Source organism: Etheostoma cragini, chromosome 7 (assembly GCF_013103735.1).
Source record: "Etheostoma cragini isolate CJK2018 chromosome 7, CSU_Ecrag_1.0, whole genome shotgun sequence".
Classification (NCBI taxonomy): domain Eukaryota; kingdom Metazoa; phylum Chordata; class Actinopteri; order Perciformes; family Percidae; genus Etheostoma; species Etheostoma cragini.
This window is the reverse complement of record NC_048413.1, coordinates 7,293,668-7,310,772: the sequence shown is the minus strand read 5'-3', so window position 1 is coordinate 7,310,772 and position 17,105 is coordinate 7,293,668. Positions and strand designations below refer to the sequence as shown.

Genomic DNA, 17,105 nt, shown 5'->3' with positions numbered 1-17,105 from the left:
TTGACATGCAGCAAAAAGCCTCGGGTAGCATACAAACCCTGGCTGTTGGCAAGGACTGGTGCACACTCTAGCAGGTGACCTAGAGGTCGCACCATTGGTTTTTTTTCCTCAGCAGTTCATCTTTTTCAGACGAGGATCTGATGCCGTACAACAGCTACAGGGACATGGTGCTCATTGATCATTGTTGCAGTAAAAGATCTTTTTCAGTTCTAATGGATCCATAGTGACATGCTATCTCTCTGCTGTGTCCCAAACAGCTCCGTGATGGTTGGTTTTTGCAATGAGAAGGTGCCAGGTGATCAATAGATGACTCACCACAGCAAAGACAAACTCAACTTTAAATTCCTCGGCCAGTGGAGAAATGCTAAAAAGCCAAAGGGCAGGTTTTATTCCTTTTGCTTTCAACTGAAAGCACGAATAGTAAATCAGATTTTTTTTATTTCATTACAATTACTGCAGCATTGAACAATCCAAGATTAGGTGTTCTTGGATTTCAGAAACATTTGCACTGGAAGGGTCAATAAGAAAGTTGGTTATTTCAATACTGTGAGTGTCTTTAAAGTGTTGAATAGAGTAAGTCTACATGCGTATGCTTTATTACTACTTTGTAAGTAATGCTCATGAGAATGCAGAGTAACAGTGCCCTCTCCTGGGCACCAAGATGTAAATCAGCGTTTGCATGGAAACAGCAGTAAATAACAGAAAACAGCAGAAAATAAAGAGAAAGTTCTGCATACGTGTCACCTGGAGAAAATCAGACTGTAGTGGCAAAGAGGGCAGGAAATATAAAGGAACACAATAAAGGAAAGGGAAAAAGCCCAAAAAAACCTAACATGAGCACTTTTATTAGTACGTGCCCTGTGTTTTGTAGCTCTGGATGGATGGTTCAGGAGAACACACTCCTTTTCCTGTGACTCATGTCCACATTCCTCCGACCTTTCCCCCTAAAACTACTGCCCCTTTAAGTATATCTAGTGAGGAGCTGTGGCACATTGAAAATAACTTTTTGGTAATTTTTCAGTGGTTTTCCAGTCACGTCAATCAAGCCAGATGAAGGTGACGAGGATAGTTTAATGTAAAAGTAAAAAAACAAGCTGCGGACTTAAGATGCTACAGCTGTGACAAGACGCTTTCCTGAATGTTAACAAGGCCGATATCAAAGAGTGTGGATGTGAGGTATAGCACTGAGTAACTCAGTGATTACACCTATGTACTGTACATACATTTTAGGAATAGAGAAACTTAACAAACTGGAAACACTACAAAGACAACTTGTGATGAGTGAACATAGAAGCCGCACAGATGCAGAGGCTACTCATTCAGAGCCAATCAAAGAGACCCAACACTTTTGTTCTAATGAGCTGTTTGCAGAGGTCCAACTGGCATCCTCCTTTGAGCAGAGAATGCACACAAATGTAATTTGCAATTGAAAAATTCAACAAGAGGGGGGCGGGGGGTACTTATGCCTCAAATTTCTTGAAAAAATAAAAAATAAAAGGATAAGCATCAACATGAGGTTTTAAATATTGTTTGTTTTGTGGTGCCTGGGACAACAATAATTAAGAAGTCACCTAAGAAAAAAACAACACAATGTCTTTTAAGGTAGGAGAAATAGGGGCCACATTTATGAAAAACAGGACAAAATAAGGAAAACAATGTAGTTGCTAATACAATTTTCTCTATGTTACCAGCGTTCCCCGGCTTCACCATGACATAATACGCCTTCATTTAATGCAGCTTCTCATCCCTGGTGCCTCTGAATATATTAAATACAGCACTGGCTTGTATTTCAGACATCAAAGACAGGGCTTTTGTATAAAAAAAAAGGGATTTATAACATAAATAAAAACATCAGAAATCAAATCAAAGCACGAGAGGGTAAGTGCGCAGGAGAAATTCAATGGCACAGCCAAAGAGCACATCGTCACAGGCTTGCATGTTTGACACAGTGCCAAAGGGGAATCCTACATGTATGATGATGAAAGAGCTGCAGAGTGTCTCAGCAGCAGCCAATGGCCTCAAATAAACCGGCATCTAAATAATCCATGTGAAATCTGGAACAGCTTGTGTGGAAACTGACTGGGTGAAGCTCTGATTCTTCCCCTGGTTTCTTTTTATACTGTATATACAATAGCAAAGTGGAGGGATGGCCCGGTTTTCAAACCCTTTATTGGGCAATTGAGGTGCATACAACAGATCAAAATGGGCTAAAGGTTCAAGTAAACAACTGGATGAAACGGAGCGTTCAAGGGTAGGTTTAGGTATCAATTCGACTTTAAGGTCACTCCTGAAGCATAGAGGTTTCTAGCAAAGTGGTTGTTACTTTTTTATATAAACAGCATTATTGTGTAAGGGGATGAAAGATCAGATCAACAGGCCCAAAGGGGAACACTAGTGATTTTACACAGTGTTACAGGTCTTAGAAGTACTACGTGGCTCCAGAGGGAGCTGCACAAAGTTTTAATTGCCCTCAAGTGGTGTCACTTGAGTCCGTGTAAGTTGGGGCTGATTACTATAAGTGGGAAATAAATCAAATCTGTGGGTGTGGAGTTCGAAAGAAGTGAGTTTTCCCAGACCTCTGTAATTGGTTAAACATCTAGGTCAGTGTCACTGATGCATTTATTCCCATGAAAATTTCACAAATTATAACTTTAAGTTAATTGTATATGCATACAAAATATTTGTACTAAAGTCCATCACACCCTTTATTACCATCTTAGCAGTTTTAATCCATTTTTTGTTGTTGCCATTAACACCATTTAGTGTGTTTTTGCACGTGCTTTAAAGTTCTTGCATTTCCAATGCAAAGTTCTGGTCTGGTGGTGCAATTAAAAACTTGTGAACCTCCAATTATAGAATTTATAGTGTTTAACTCATAACTGTACATCCACGTTTACATAATCACTCCCACTAAATCAGTTAACTTTATGAGTTTGGCATGTTATTCATTTTACATAGCCCTTGGGACAAAACAGCTAGAAAAACAATTTGGGCTATCTGGATTTAACCTTATTCATATTGATTAATGATTACACAACAGTGAATTTAAACTGCCCCACTCCAGGACTTTGGCAGGAGACAATACATCTCCCCAACGCTCATCAATAGGTCACAAGGCACTTTATCCGTGTCACAATCTCATTGTGGGCTGAGCCCCCCTAAAGGTCTGATCCAAGAGTCATGATCAATCAAAACAAACCTTGTAAGCCAGAGTTTTCTCTGTGGGGCTTCTATTGTTGTTGGTGAAAAAATATCATCTGAAGCAGGAAAATCTTCCTACGCTGAGCAGAAAACGTTGCTCAGCTGCAGAAAGTGACGGTCCCGTTACATTGAATAATAGAAGAGGCTGCTGTGAGGAGGGACTGGCTGCCAGAGCATACAAATCATCGGAGTCCGCAGCCTCCCACAGCTCGCATGGCGACAGACACGGAGGCACTCAACTGGAAGCATAAAGATGTGAAGAGGGGAGGGTTTTACGTGTAAAAGAATTGGGAGATGAGGAAATGAAGGAGTGAGGATGGAAAAGGGAAAAGTGGAGCAATAGAAAGAAAAGGATGAAGAAATGGAACTGTGAATGGATGGCATGCTGTGTATAGAAATCCAGGATGGAGGCACTGGAGGGTGAAGGGTTTCCAGGAGCGGGAGGGTGAAGATTACTGGCAGAGAGGGGACTGGTTTTAGAACACTAAAACTCTGTATAATCATATTAGGGACTGTCCTATGCAAGTTTCAAATAAAGTCTCTATGCTAAAAAAAACTATGTTATAGTATATAATAAAAACTGGATCTGTTAAACAAGTGAGTGGGAATGAGTACATTTATCACTAAAATGGGGCTTTAGGCTTTAGTGCCAAATGCATTAAACACATTTAAAGAGGTCAGTAGATTAACCTTGTTCAGTCCTGGCAGTTTCTGCTGCTCAGGTGCAGGCTTAGGGTATTCACTGAAGGCAGGCGGCCCAATGAAATAGACAGGAACCCCAGTCAACCTCACAAATACACAGATGCACCACTGAAATAGAATAAACACTCCAAGCATTCATCTTTTTGGCGTGTTGAAATTCAAAATCATGTAAAATGATCAGCAGTCAGAAATCAATATGGGCCGATACCTTCTGGCTTTGGGTATCATGCAGTCTAAAACAGGATGCTGGTATCAGGGAAATCCAACTAATACTGAAATCCTACTCTAAGAGATGTACTGTAACACAAAAAAAAGACAAAAAATGAGCTGATACCCTCTCTCGACTTCCAAATGACATTAATAAACACAATGAATCATTCCTCTCAAGTACCACAAACAAATATTCAGTATTGTCAGTAAATAAGGTACAGTATATAAGGTACTCTAAATCTTTGGATTTCCTCTTGTTACACAGCCTAAAATATGTTTATTGATGCTAATGTGATTCTATTAGAGCATTTCAATGCTTTTTCAGTGAATAAATGGAGACCTGTATTCCACTCAAATCAGTCAAGGGGGGAACACAGTGAAGTGTTTCGTCCGGAAGAGAAAAAGAAAACATACCCAGAGGATTTAACACTGGATGCAATACGCAGCCACCAAGCAGTGTGTCATGAGAGGTGTTGAAGTGCAACAAGAGATAGAGTCACTTAGTGCAGGAAACTGGAAACCCCGCATCCCTTAATGGGAATGTGGTTTATGGATCAACAGCCTGTATGATTCACTCGGTCATCAAGTGTCACATAAATCTATAAAGCTTGAACAGGATAGTTGAGGTGCCAACAATAACTAAATTGTCATTCAATTATGCCATAACGTGTTAAAAAAATACTCAATAGAAGGCAAAGCTGCAGGAACTATGACATTATTAAAAGAAATGACATTGGGGAAAATGCTTTTGTGAAAAAAAAAAAAACACTCTTGCAAATGGACATAACAGTTTACGCACACACACACACACACACACACTATTGGTTATTTTTAAATGTATTTATTTAGGATTGTCATAATGTATTTATTATTTAACACTTTAAAAATCGTTACATTAAGGAAATATCAAGCTAGGCTTTTATGATTTAGAAACGAGAACTGTTAACCCCAGTTTGTCGATGATAGCCATGTTCAGATATAGAATATACATGCAGTTTAATGTGTTTTGCATTGGAAAAGTAGGGTGGGCAAATAACCCCACGTGACACATCTGCATGCGATGTTCTGATAGGAATCACACAGAGCACAAAGAGGGGGTTTTCCTTCAGGTCACCCACAAAAAGAAATTAAAATCAAGCACGTCAAGTCACACTAAAAACATATACTCCCCGGGAAATACCTGATAAAATGTCGTCTCTTAGAAAACGAACAAGGCTAAAAATGTCTTAAAACAATCCCACCACAATCGACACGCGACGATGATGTCAGCGATACAATTTTTAGTTATATTCTAGTTTTTAACGGGCACTCTTAAAACACAACTTTTGGCTCTTCGAGTAAAACATGAAGAGGACTGAAAAGATGTTGCAACAAAGATATCTGCTACGTAACAACACAAACATCCGCGTAGCGACAAGCTACTGCCCGTGCATTTCAGCGCGTATAGGAGCAGCTACACCCACAATTCCTCCACGGGACAGAACTACTCAAAACTTGACCAATGCCGCTGTACTCTCTGCTCCAGATATTGGAATTCAGCTGCAACTGTACACACACCACACCACTGGACAACACCACTACTCCCCGTGTCCAAACATGCAGAGGGGACAGTACCTTGGCTGTTGTCTTCAAGCAGGCAGCTGGAGTGAATGAGTTAGTGATGCCGAGTACAGTGGTGATGAATGGAGGCTGCGCGGCCTAGCAACCAACGGACCAATCAAAAAAAAAAGGAAGGCAACTTCATAGAGGCTTGACTACACGCGCAACTATTCACATGCATTTCGTTAACTGTGAAGGATAGGCTGTCCTCAATCTGTTCCCAATAATCCTAATCTCATCAGATTCAGAACACGTGAAAGTGAAAACACTTTCCAACATGGTGCCAAGATGTTAGTAGACAAAGAAACATAAGACGTCTAGCATTAAGAACAAAAACAAACACAATCAAATCCAAAAACACATCACCAAAATGTACCCCCCCCCCCCCAAAAAAAAACTCCATCAAAAAACAAGGACAGCTAAAATAATGTCATTAAAATTGTAATTTCATCATAAATCTGTTACCATGTTCCATAGAAAAGTCTTAACCTGGCGTCTATAACGCCCTCCCAACATTTTGCCTATATAAGAAAAGAAAAAAGAAAAAAAATCAACACATAATTGTGTCAGATTTTACTGGTTTATTTGTGCGTCGGTAGCGGTTTATTGCTCAGCATTTTCACATCACTTTCAGGCTGAAACCAGACAACTGTCTGTCAATATTGAACCCCATGCTCCCTGGACAGTAGCTAAATCTACAGCCCCCTCTAGTGAACCCCTCAGGGAAGTGGGTCACTGGGTAGAACAGGGATCATTTGCCCTTTAGAGGGATTTGTGCGGCACCTTCTTGACTAAAAAGAAAAATAGCTATATAAAAAGAAACTAAGATATGTCTGCCGGGCCTAAAATAGGAAACATCGGACAGTCACTGAGGAGAGCACAGAAATCTCATCGTATGTGAGACATCTCCTCTAGGAAAGGGGTCTTCATGCAGCCTGTGCAAAGCTGGTCCATCCACAGAGGAGCCTCGTGCTGCAAGGGGGTGCGGCGGGGGTAGAAGGTGTACGAGACGTCGTAATTTAAAAGGCAGCTGAGCGAGGCCATGTAGATGTCCGAGAAACGACACAGACGTCTGGAGAAGTAAGTGGGGTTGTGACACGTTCGGAAGAGGCTGCCAAACTGAGGGTTGAACAAGTTCTTTGTCATCACCCTGCGCCACATAAAAAAAAAGTTAGGGTATATACATTCAAATCATTCTAGGCATGTGTAAATACATATGTGTAAAAGGTGTGTTCAGATACTTTACTAGAGTAAAAGTAGCAAAACAACAAAGTAAAAATACCCAATTATAAGTGAAAGACTTGCACTAAAGAGGCAGACCTCTGCATTCAAACAGCATATTAATATTACAGCGGTTCAAAGCGAAGCTAATTCTAACTATTTTAACAGTTAGGTAGATTAATGTACTGTCAAATAGCATCATATGTTATGTTATATGCTCATTGTAGGTTCTTTAAATTTTAATCTACAACAGCTGTCAAGTAAATATAGTGGAGTAAGTATAAAGTGTCATAGAACTTAAAAGTACCTCAGAACTGTACTTTACTGGAAGTCCAATTCTTTAATAAATGCACCATTATGTGATAATAGCCAGGTCATTAGGTTCATGGGGGGTACATAACATTGTGTGATGGATTAAATGAATGGCACCCACATGAGTTCGTCTCTCTCGTTGTGCCATTCCTTAAACACCACTTTAGACTCTGGGTCCCGATGAGTCTAAGATAATTAAGAAAACAACAATATGAACAAATCATGGTCCGTTATACAGGAAACAAACAAAAAAACATTTGACAACAACATAATATTTACAGATACATGACCAAATTATCATCTGAGCTTCAGTTAAAAAAGGTGAGAACACACACCGTTCGGACAATATTTCTGACATCCTGTTTTGTCAACATGTCATCATACTGGTTAAGACCCAGTGACAAACAGCTGGAAAGAAGTGTCAGTGCAGGTGGTGGTTTGGCAATATGAGGCTTAACAAATAGGAATCAGTGCTAGCTATGTCAAAATCTGTCCCCTTAACTTAACACATTTTGGGTTGGAGTTGGTCAAGACAGGTATTTTCAGGCGTGTCACTGCTGTTATTTGACGTAAAAATGGAATAGAAAAGGATTGACTTCTCACCTGTAGGCGTTCCATCAGGCCCGTTAACGCCTGCAGCCAGGTGAGGCTCAGAGCGTACTGCTTGGTGCTCACCACTTTGGTTTCCTGCTCCAGCTCCGGCACTATGGCTGCTGTACGCCAGCCATGTCGCAACATCAGGTCCTACCACCAAGTGAAATGGCTTTGGTCAAACACTAGCCTGTACAATGCCAAGTCATCAGTGTGTTCTACAAAAATCCATCAAGACGCTGCATCTTTATTTAAGAGAGAAGCAGCAGAGGACTCCAGGGTAATCTTATCCACAGGAATAATATTTGGTTCCTGAAGCAGTAATCCTTGTCAAAGCACACATCTGCTCATCTTTCAATGTTCCGGAGCAGAAACACCAAAAATACTCAGGAGCATTTACGTCACCAGGCCTCTTTGGCATCACCTAGTCTGGATGTCTTTGTTTACAGAGTCAATCAGTGGCTTTCAGCAGCTGACTGAATACATTTTAAAAAGTGTTGCTGCTGGTTTATGAATCACATTACAGATAACGTTTTAGATACTTTTAGATAATCCCATTTCTGCACACAGATGGAACCCATGAGCGCCCCAACTTTAGCCACTTTCAAATCCAATTTAAAACCTTTGCTAATAACAATTAGCAGAGCCCCTCTGGCCCCACCCAAACATCAGATTGGAAATTTTCTGAATTGTGCAATAGGTGGAGACAGTTGGCATCTGGCAGTGTGTTTGGCACTGCACGTCTGTGTTTGACAGGGTCTAGACCGTAAATAATGAATAAGTTGTACTTTTTTTTCTTTTCTGAAAAATTAAATAATTTTGACAGATTCACACTTTTAGAGGAAACAGGACACATTGTATGCATTAAATGCATAGAAAAACGTCCTTGTCACAACAACCGTTAGTCATACTGTGGATACTTAACGCAGTGATACATCCCCATGCTTCGACACTTACAGCCAGATCAGAATAAAGATGGTCTCCAAAGTAAAGAACCCTTGAACCTCGCCAGCCTGTCAGTCGGAGAAAGTCAAACAGATTTCCCTGGAACACAAAAGAAAACCACAAACCACAGGCTATTCTGTTTAGTTCATTAGGACACACAGAATGCAACAAGTACAAAACGTGTCACATAAAAAAAAAAAAAAGAAAACACACTACTAAATGGAGGGAGAACACCTAATAATGATGAGAGGGTAGGGACAGCACAAACATAGGGAAACATTTAGCTTTGAGACAGTAGCAGAAGGAGATACAGACCTGTTTGTAGATCTGTCCTTTGTCTAAACTGTTTATCTTTTCCCACCGAAGGTCTCCATTACTGTCCAAGCGCCTGAAGGGTCTGAAAAGGTAAACATTTTTAATGGCATTTCTGAACCAGATCCACCACTTTCTCCCAAACATTTACTCACTTGATGCAATCAGTGAAGAAGTGAGGTTTGTCTGCTTGGACAATGACAACATCAAAGAAGTCTCTCCATTCTTTCCCCACCATGTGTTTCATCCCTTTATCCCTGCACACAGGGGGTAGAAAACAAAAACCACCATTAGAATAACGGATTGTTACGCTCGTTGTGAATCAGACTGGACTCGTAGCTGACATATAGCCAACACTTACACAAAGCTGAAGGGACTGTTGGTTATGAGAAATAGTTTCTTTCCGTGACTGACCAATCGATGCAAAACAGCAGCAGTCTCCTCTCCTCTCTGAATTAACTTATCTATGACGAGAAGAAAGACAGCTCAGTGGCACAAAATGTTACTGTAATATTATTTATGTGCAGTAATGTGCTGGCTTGATACAAACTAAGGAAAAATATTTCTTACCAAGATCTTTCATGACCCATTTGTACATGTAGCCTTTCAGGTGAACCATGCCAATTGCTTCCTGAGGATTAAAGAAGTATTACATAAGCTGCTTTTTCAAACATGAAATTATCCAGACATTGCCATTGGCAAGAACGAAAATGTCCAAATCAGTCGGATTGGACATTAAAAGGGTGTTTACCCTGCCAGCTGCCTAGTACAAAATCAGTGTAATCTAGGATTGCTCCAAATGTGTGAAAATTGATGATGTTTCATTCTGCTCGCGCAACACTGGGAATAAACAAACATCTGGGGGAGATTTACATTTAGACTGAAACGAAAATGTCTAACTGGAGAGACAACGGGATTCAGGGAACTTTTGTTAGTAAGAGCTGATGCCACAAATGGACAAAATCAAGGAAGAGCAGGAGACTCGGTTGTTTACAAACAGTTATAAATGGCGCAGAGATTCAATGTAATCCTTGTCATGTCCCGTCTGCTGCAGCTGCACCTTCTACCCAGCACCGCTCATTGTCTAAAACAAACGTATTTCAAGTAAGTGAGGACACACTTGACATGAGCAACATCCATGTTGTGTGCTACATGTGTGAAGGGGACGCTCCGGACTATGACAAGAACTACAATTCCTTGGAAACAGTCCGGAGTTCGTTTGTGGAAACGATTATACAATAGCCTAGAAATCTAGACGCACCCTAGCGGCAGCAAATGTAATTTGCAGCCAGGGTCGGTCTAGAAACTCTCCGTTGGCTCGTGAACTGGAAAAACCAACTTCTGGTCAGGCCAATCACACTTATGTGTAAAGTCAAACATGAAAGTTGTGACAGTTCGGCATGAATTCCCTGCTACTTAAAAACAAAGAAGATGGCTGCTGCTGTTGCTAGCAAACAACAAATCGGCTTTGGCCGCGACTCTGGAAGACTAGAAGTTAAGCCCGGAGGCCTTCCTAACAAATGAAAATGTGTTTGGAGTTTTGCCAACCGGATATGGCAAAAGTTTAATCTATCAACTACTGCTCTGGTTGGTTGTAGCGCTATCCTATTGCATGCACAGGGAATTTGAAAGACAACTGTTTATCCCGCCCCTCGGATTGAGACCTGCCTATGTTAAGTTCCCAGACCTAACATCTTGATGTGGTCTGGCTTGTCAGGCTTGTTATACAGGTCTTCACAACAAATCTACAAAGTCATGGGGCTGTGCTGATCTCACATGAGTATTTTGCTTAAGAACCTGACAGTTTTTTCTTCAATCAAAGCAGAGCTCTGGTGCCCTGCAATTGGAAACCCTGGCATCTCAGGACAGAGAGGAAAAGCGCTATTGTTCTGTGTTCTACCAAGAAGCAAAGTGTGTACGGAGCTCAGCAGATTCCTGAGCCTCCAGCTGGAGAATCACAGTATGTGTAACAGTCAAATACACTGGGTCAGTAAACTTCTCAGCATGCACCACAGGGTGAAGCCACATCTGCCAGGGTGTAACATTCAATAAAGCGAGAGTTGGGATCACACTCACCGACACATCCTTGAAGAGGTGAACTGGATCGTATTCAATGCCGCTGGTGATGAAAAAATCATTCATTGCAGCCAAGAGAGTCATCTCAGGAATGGAGAAGATGTCCATGAACTGCTTAACCCTTGGTCCCTGTGATGTTTGAAGGAGAATTAGAAGATGGAGAGGCATACTTCCTGCTGTAGGAAAGCACTTAAAAGACCCATGTCAGCCTGATTTAATCATCAGAGTCCAAATTGCAAAAATTAGCAAACAAGTCCTTTATGCCTGTCAGACACAATAGAGATTTGACTGACTGATTGACTCCCACAAAACTCATAACTAAAAACTAATTATTTTGTTGGACACAGATTTCGTGCGGGTAGCTTTTAGGGACTGGAACACCACCTTCCAGCTGAGTCATGATGACGATGGAACAAACGAGATTACAAAATTCATAATCTGGGTTTATGCAATACTAGACAGTAACAGATTTAATCCTGAAATACATGCCTGTTTGAGATTATAACAAATGTGTTGAGCCCACAAAGTTAAGAGGAGCTTTCTCATCTGTCCCAAGCCAAATGCGTGTTTTACAGAGAAGAAAACCTCTGAATGCAAAGTGCAATAACTTTATTATAAATGTCAGGCAGCTCTTGCCACACAAGTTATTACAAACACTCAAAGCAAACGGAAGGACCCGATTAAGATTATCCAATTGTGTTCATATTACTATACTCTGCTAACATGTAAAAACTATCCTCGTCACCTTTCCATAGAAGCCACTGTCCTGCTGGAGGGGGACATGGTAGGTCCCCCCGTAGAGCTGAAGGACTTCCTCGTCAGGCACTGGGCTCAGTCCGCTAGGAACATCAAACAGAAGTAAATGCAATAGAGCTTTAATACACAAACAACCTTATCAGATAAAGCACCGATGATTTTGATTTCAGCAGCAGGGATGTAGATAAAGAAACTACAAGGGCACACCGGAGAGCGCAGACCTCAGCTAAGGCCGTTTTTGTGATCAAATATTTTTTATTATTATGCACTTAACAAATCATACACTGAGACATAAGAACGCGTCCCAGGACCAAAACACAGAGAGGAAAGACGGGAATGGGGAAGACCCAACAGCAGGAACAGAGCCTGCAGTTTACCAACAAGACACACAGAAACAGACACACACAAACAAACTATAGAGGCAAATATGGTGCAAAAGGTGAGAGCTTGAAAAATACGATGTGAGAACTTGTATGTTAAAATTTACACTTTAAAAAAATAAAATTTACACTTGCAAAAACTTAGCACATTTGTGATCTAAATGTGAAGTCACAAAAAGAAGAAGAAGAAAAAACGAGAGCTTGGAAAAAAAATCTGAACATGTAAATTGAAATTTGCACTTCTATGAAAATATTCAGAAATGTGCAACATTTATTCATGTAAATTTGTTTTCTCAGGTTCATTTTTCATCACAAACCACAAGTCAGTGATGACAACCTCTTGAATCTGTCGCTGCAGTGTACTCTCTCACATCACACAGTGGCCAATCTGCGCGCATCGACTTTTGCGACACTTCTTGCGATACGTTTGGTGCAAAACTATTTTGTACCTGTGGACTTAGTCTGGGGAGCTCTGAGCCAACAGGACGGCCGGGAACAGCAAGCTTCTACCGCCATGTAGCATGGAAGCTAGCGTTGGCTAGCTAGCAGCCAGCCCACTTCTAAAAACTGTAACTACCTTTTAATTATCTCATCACTTTGTAACAGTCAAACTGAAACACTGGCGGTGAGCTCCAGGTCCTGCAGCCGCAGACGGACGGTCATCGGTGGGGATCGGCCAGCATGGCAACATTGCAAGAAAGCTTAGCTGTCGACCTTGACCTGATTGGAGTTCCAGCGGGACACTTTTTTGCACGCGCACATTTTTATTTTTACGAGTGCAAATTTTATTTTTACAAGTGCAATTTTAAACGTACAAGTTCAGATTTTTTGCTCTGCAAGTTGTCACATCGTATTTTAAAAGGTCTCACCTTTTGCACCATATTTACCTTCATAACAAGCAAACAAAAAAGACAGAGAGACAAATACAAGACACACAGGACCAAACACATGCACAGACAGAAGGAAGGAGGCCTAAGCACAAGTCAATGTGGAGCCAAGAGTCCAAAGTCTTTTATGGCACTCCATTTATGCGAGCCGTTGTTTTTTAAGATTATTTTTGGGGCTTTTTCATGGCCTTTATTGACAGGACAGCTTGAAGACAGAAGAGGGAAGAGAGATAGAGGGAACGGCATGCAGCAAACGGCTGTTGGTCACATTCAAACCCGTGGCCGCTGCCAAGGCCTCAGCCTACATGGGGCGCACACTCTATACTGGGTAAACTAGGGGTTGCCCCGATCTTGTATTGTTAACGCAGGTTTGTATCGGCCCCGTGACTCTGACGTGCTTCGAAAATGAATGGCTCTCCCGGACCCATGATTAATAATACCTAGTTTATGACAATGGCCAGTAGTTTATTCATAGTCCTGCTGACAAACAAACAGACAAACAAGCCGAACTGAAAACGTAACCTCCTTGGCGGAGAACAAGGTGGCATAAATGTTACTTAACATACACTCAATACAGCATCAGCCTCTTACCGATACACCGTCCCAGGCTCAATGTAATGGAAGGCATCGATCTTCATCAGAAGACCCTACAAGAGGAAAAGAGTTTTACTTGTAATTATCTGTGCAGTAAATCTATGTAAATATTTCTCTTTCTGCAATGGGAAATTTTTGATTTAAAAAAATGTACCTTTTGGATGTCATAGTGAAGACCCCGAACGGTGAAGTTTGGAATGTAATCATATTTGCGGATGCATTCCGGGTACTGTCAAACAGGGGTTCAAAATGTTGAGTTAACCGTAATCTATAAGCGGTTGTAGTGACAATATACAGTACTTGCATGCAGCTGCTGTAAAACACACCTTAAATTGTTCGATTAGGAAGTCTCTCGCTGTATTGTAGATCATTGAGTGGAGCGCGTTTGAGTACAGAGCCAGTGTGTAGTCATAGTCAAAGCCGTAGATGTCCACCTCATCCAGGTCGACCTCATTGTTGGCGTAGATGGTGCTGGAGTTGAGGAGGTTACACGCACCTGGTGGGATCACATCTGAGAGCAGATGGGGAAACACTCTTTTAAATTAAATAAGTTAAATACAGATCAGATCACACAGAAATACACAACTAAGATAAAGGGAACAAGACACACGTCGCGGTTTTCATTTTGAGGAAGGGAAGGATTAGGCCATTCAAAATGTAAAAAAAAAATCTATACTATTGTCTTGTATTAAGAAACCTTCTGACAGGACGGCAGTAATTCCACCGCTGTTCTCAATCTAGTGGGGGCTGGCACACTCATCAAAGGTTGCATAATGTGACTTCAGAGAACTAGATCCATCCAACAAACAAAAAAAAACATTTCGCAAAGCCCTTTTGTACTGGATTTTGTTTATCCCTGATTGGTGAGCATAACATTCATTAGCATAACTCTTTTAATAGAGTTTTTTTTTGTTTTACATTATCTATTTAGAAGTTTGCTAGCCACTGTTGTACACTTGAGTAAGTACAACAATCCTGCGGCTAATGGATGAGCACATATTAAACAGTTTACAATCTGTTCCAGGGACAGCCTCTAATACCCTGGCTGCAATATGAGCACAGGACTGTCACTGTGGGTCTGTAGGGGAAAGTGGGCCAAGGCTGTCTGTGCTGGGATATTTCAAGGAGGGCTGCAGCTGTGCAACAGGAAATATGTGTACCAACTAGTTTTCCTCCAGTCATTCTACTTTGGGAAATGCCTGTATTTCAGGGCGGAGTCACATCCCTTAAATTTAGATCTAAGAAATACCTAGTCAGTCTGAGATTGCATGACCAACTTAAATTAAAATTTTATTCACAATTTATCTTTGGATTTAATTAAGTTATTGAGAGAGAAAAAAAAATCCTATGCAATCATCCAAGGAGAAATGTACATTGATTATCCACTAAAGTATTATTAAAAACATGTATCCAGTGGTCACTAAGTTCATTTGTGCAAGTACTGTCCTTATAATACAACTTTTAGGTACTTGTACTTTACTTGAGCCTTTTTATTGTCATTATACAGAAATGCAGTACCTGTGCAACGAAATTTAAGCAACCCATTTACAGTGTCAACACAAAAATATAAAAATGTAAGTAGTGCAGAAAAAAAAGGGGGGGGGGGGGATGTGGAGCACATTTTATGCTACTTGATACTTCTACTCTACCACATATCGGAGGCAAATATTAATACTCCACATTTATGTGACCGCTACATATTAGCTACATGACAAGATATGATCAGTTAATAAATTGTGATGCATGATGCACTAATACTAGTCTTGTATCATAATAGCACAGTAGTAGGGAATTATGCTGCAAAAAGAGTACTTTTACTGTTCTTTAAGTAGATTTTTACTTGAGTAAGACTTTGAATGCAGGTCTTTTAAATGGTAATTGCGTTTGTTTGTTTATTAACAAAGATCTATTGTTGCTAATCTTCTTATGTGCTGTATCCATTGTCCCTCTATGATAACACACTTGAGATGGAACTGGGCCACGTGGAGAGAATAACAGCGCTGAAAAGTAAATGTTTTTGATACATAGCAATATTATATTACTCGCATTGTGTTAAGTAAAATAAAAAAACGTTAACTCTATGGTGTTATAGAGTTGTATTACTCCTTTTTTAAAGTGGTTGACCATTATTTTTGCTCTATTTTTAACATTTGCTAAACTTTGTTATAGTAACATTAGCTAGCTAGCTATTACAAAAAAAAAACTATCTTTCGTTTCTGTCAAATGTAACGTTAGATGATATATTATACTAAATTAACGGTCTGCTTAAAAAACAAAATTTTCACTGTAAGGAATTGCTATAAATACATTACATACAATTTGAAAATATCACATTAGCTTTTTAAAAAAAAAAAACTACTAGCTATAAGCTAGCTAGTTTTTTTTCGTTAGCTAACGTTAGGGCCGTTTTTGAGCCCCAATAGAAGAACTTGTTATTGACATGTAGTCTTATTTAAAACAGAATGAGGTTTAAAGTTCACCCGAATAGCTATGTGTTTGGCTTGGAGGGGTCAGCATTCATTTGTCATCTGTCCGATTGGGACCATTTTGAAAAGATGGAAAACAAACTCCGATCCAAGTAAACTCACAAAATGTTCCCACTCGTGACGCTATTTGGGGGTGACTTGTGAGAAGGAACAAAGAGGCGACTCTTTGCTTACCGTGAACCAGCCGTTTCGTATCGTTGTAACGAGCCCACAGGTAGGACGTCGGGTTCGCTGGAGCTGCGGTAGAGGTGTGTGACCGTCTTTTAACACCAGTAACCACACCGGGAGCACCCACGGGCTCCGGCCCCTTGGGTCGTTTCTTATCAGCAGTCGTGCATCTGTGAGCCGGCTCGCCACTCGGCCCCTTCGAGATGCCAAATTTTGTTTTTTCTTCGCAGCCCTGCTCTCTCTCAGCGCCTGCAGCGGACACTCTACATGTAGAAGAAAGTCTGTTAACTTGGGGAGACTGCGCTAGAGGAGCAGTCTTGTGTCCTTTAGTCCATAGTGCACGGGTTAATGTAGCGCCTACTGCCTTAAAAGACATTTTCTTCGTGCAAATGTAAACACGTCTAAGAACTGCTTCCACTGCAGGACAAATATGTACTCATGCAGGCTAGCACTAGCACGTAGTACATGAAAACACCTCGCCCCACGTCGCCATGCCCTGGATAAACACGCCTCTCCATTTAAAGGGGATGGTCGATGGTCCCTGCAGCCAATCAGAACCCGACCTGACTTCTTCTTTATCTGATTTAACTGATCATAACAAACACAAAAGAAGAGACTAAAAGCACATTAACTCTTTCTGTGAAATTACATTAACTCAATTTATC

At 40.7% G+C, this 17,105-nt stretch overlaps 1 protein-coding gene across 1 annotated transcript; it reads right to left on the bottom strand.

The window, feature by feature from the left end:
* Positions 1-6,277: 6,277 nt before the first annotated feature.
* Positions 6,278-16,816, bottom strand: nt5dc2 (5'-nucleotidase domain containing 2). Its single transcript, XM_034876240.1, has 14 exons — positions 16,447-16,816; positions 14,113-14,297; positions 13,941-14,015; positions 13,784-13,839; positions 11,915-12,008; positions 11,170-11,298; positions 9,664-9,724; positions 9,455-9,557; positions 9,249-9,350; positions 9,097-9,178; positions 8,794-8,880; positions 7,849-7,989; positions 7,367-7,431; positions 6,278-6,862 (listed from the first exon to the last, which is right to left on the bottom strand). The coding sequence occupies exons 1-14, from the start codon at positions 16,814-16,816 to the stop codon at positions 6,601-6,603; spliced, it is 1,812 nt and encodes a 603-aa protein (XP_034732131.1). The 3' UTR covers positions 6,278-6,600.
* Between the last annotated feature and the right edge of the window lie 289 nt (positions 16,817-17,105).

Coding starts and splice junctions, on each gene's coding strand:
- nt5dc2 (XM_034876240.1), bottom strand. CDS start 16,816: ATGTCTTTTAAGGCAGTAGGCGCTACATTAACCCGTGCACTATGGACT. Junction 11,299..11,914: donor ACAGTGGCTTCTATGGAAAG/GTGACGAGGATA, acceptor CAAACATCACAG/GGACCAAGGGTTAAGCAGTT. Junction 7,432..7,848: donor GCCTGATGGAACGCCTACAG/GTGAGAAGTCAA, acceptor TAATTATCTTAG/ACTCATCGGGACCCAGAGTC.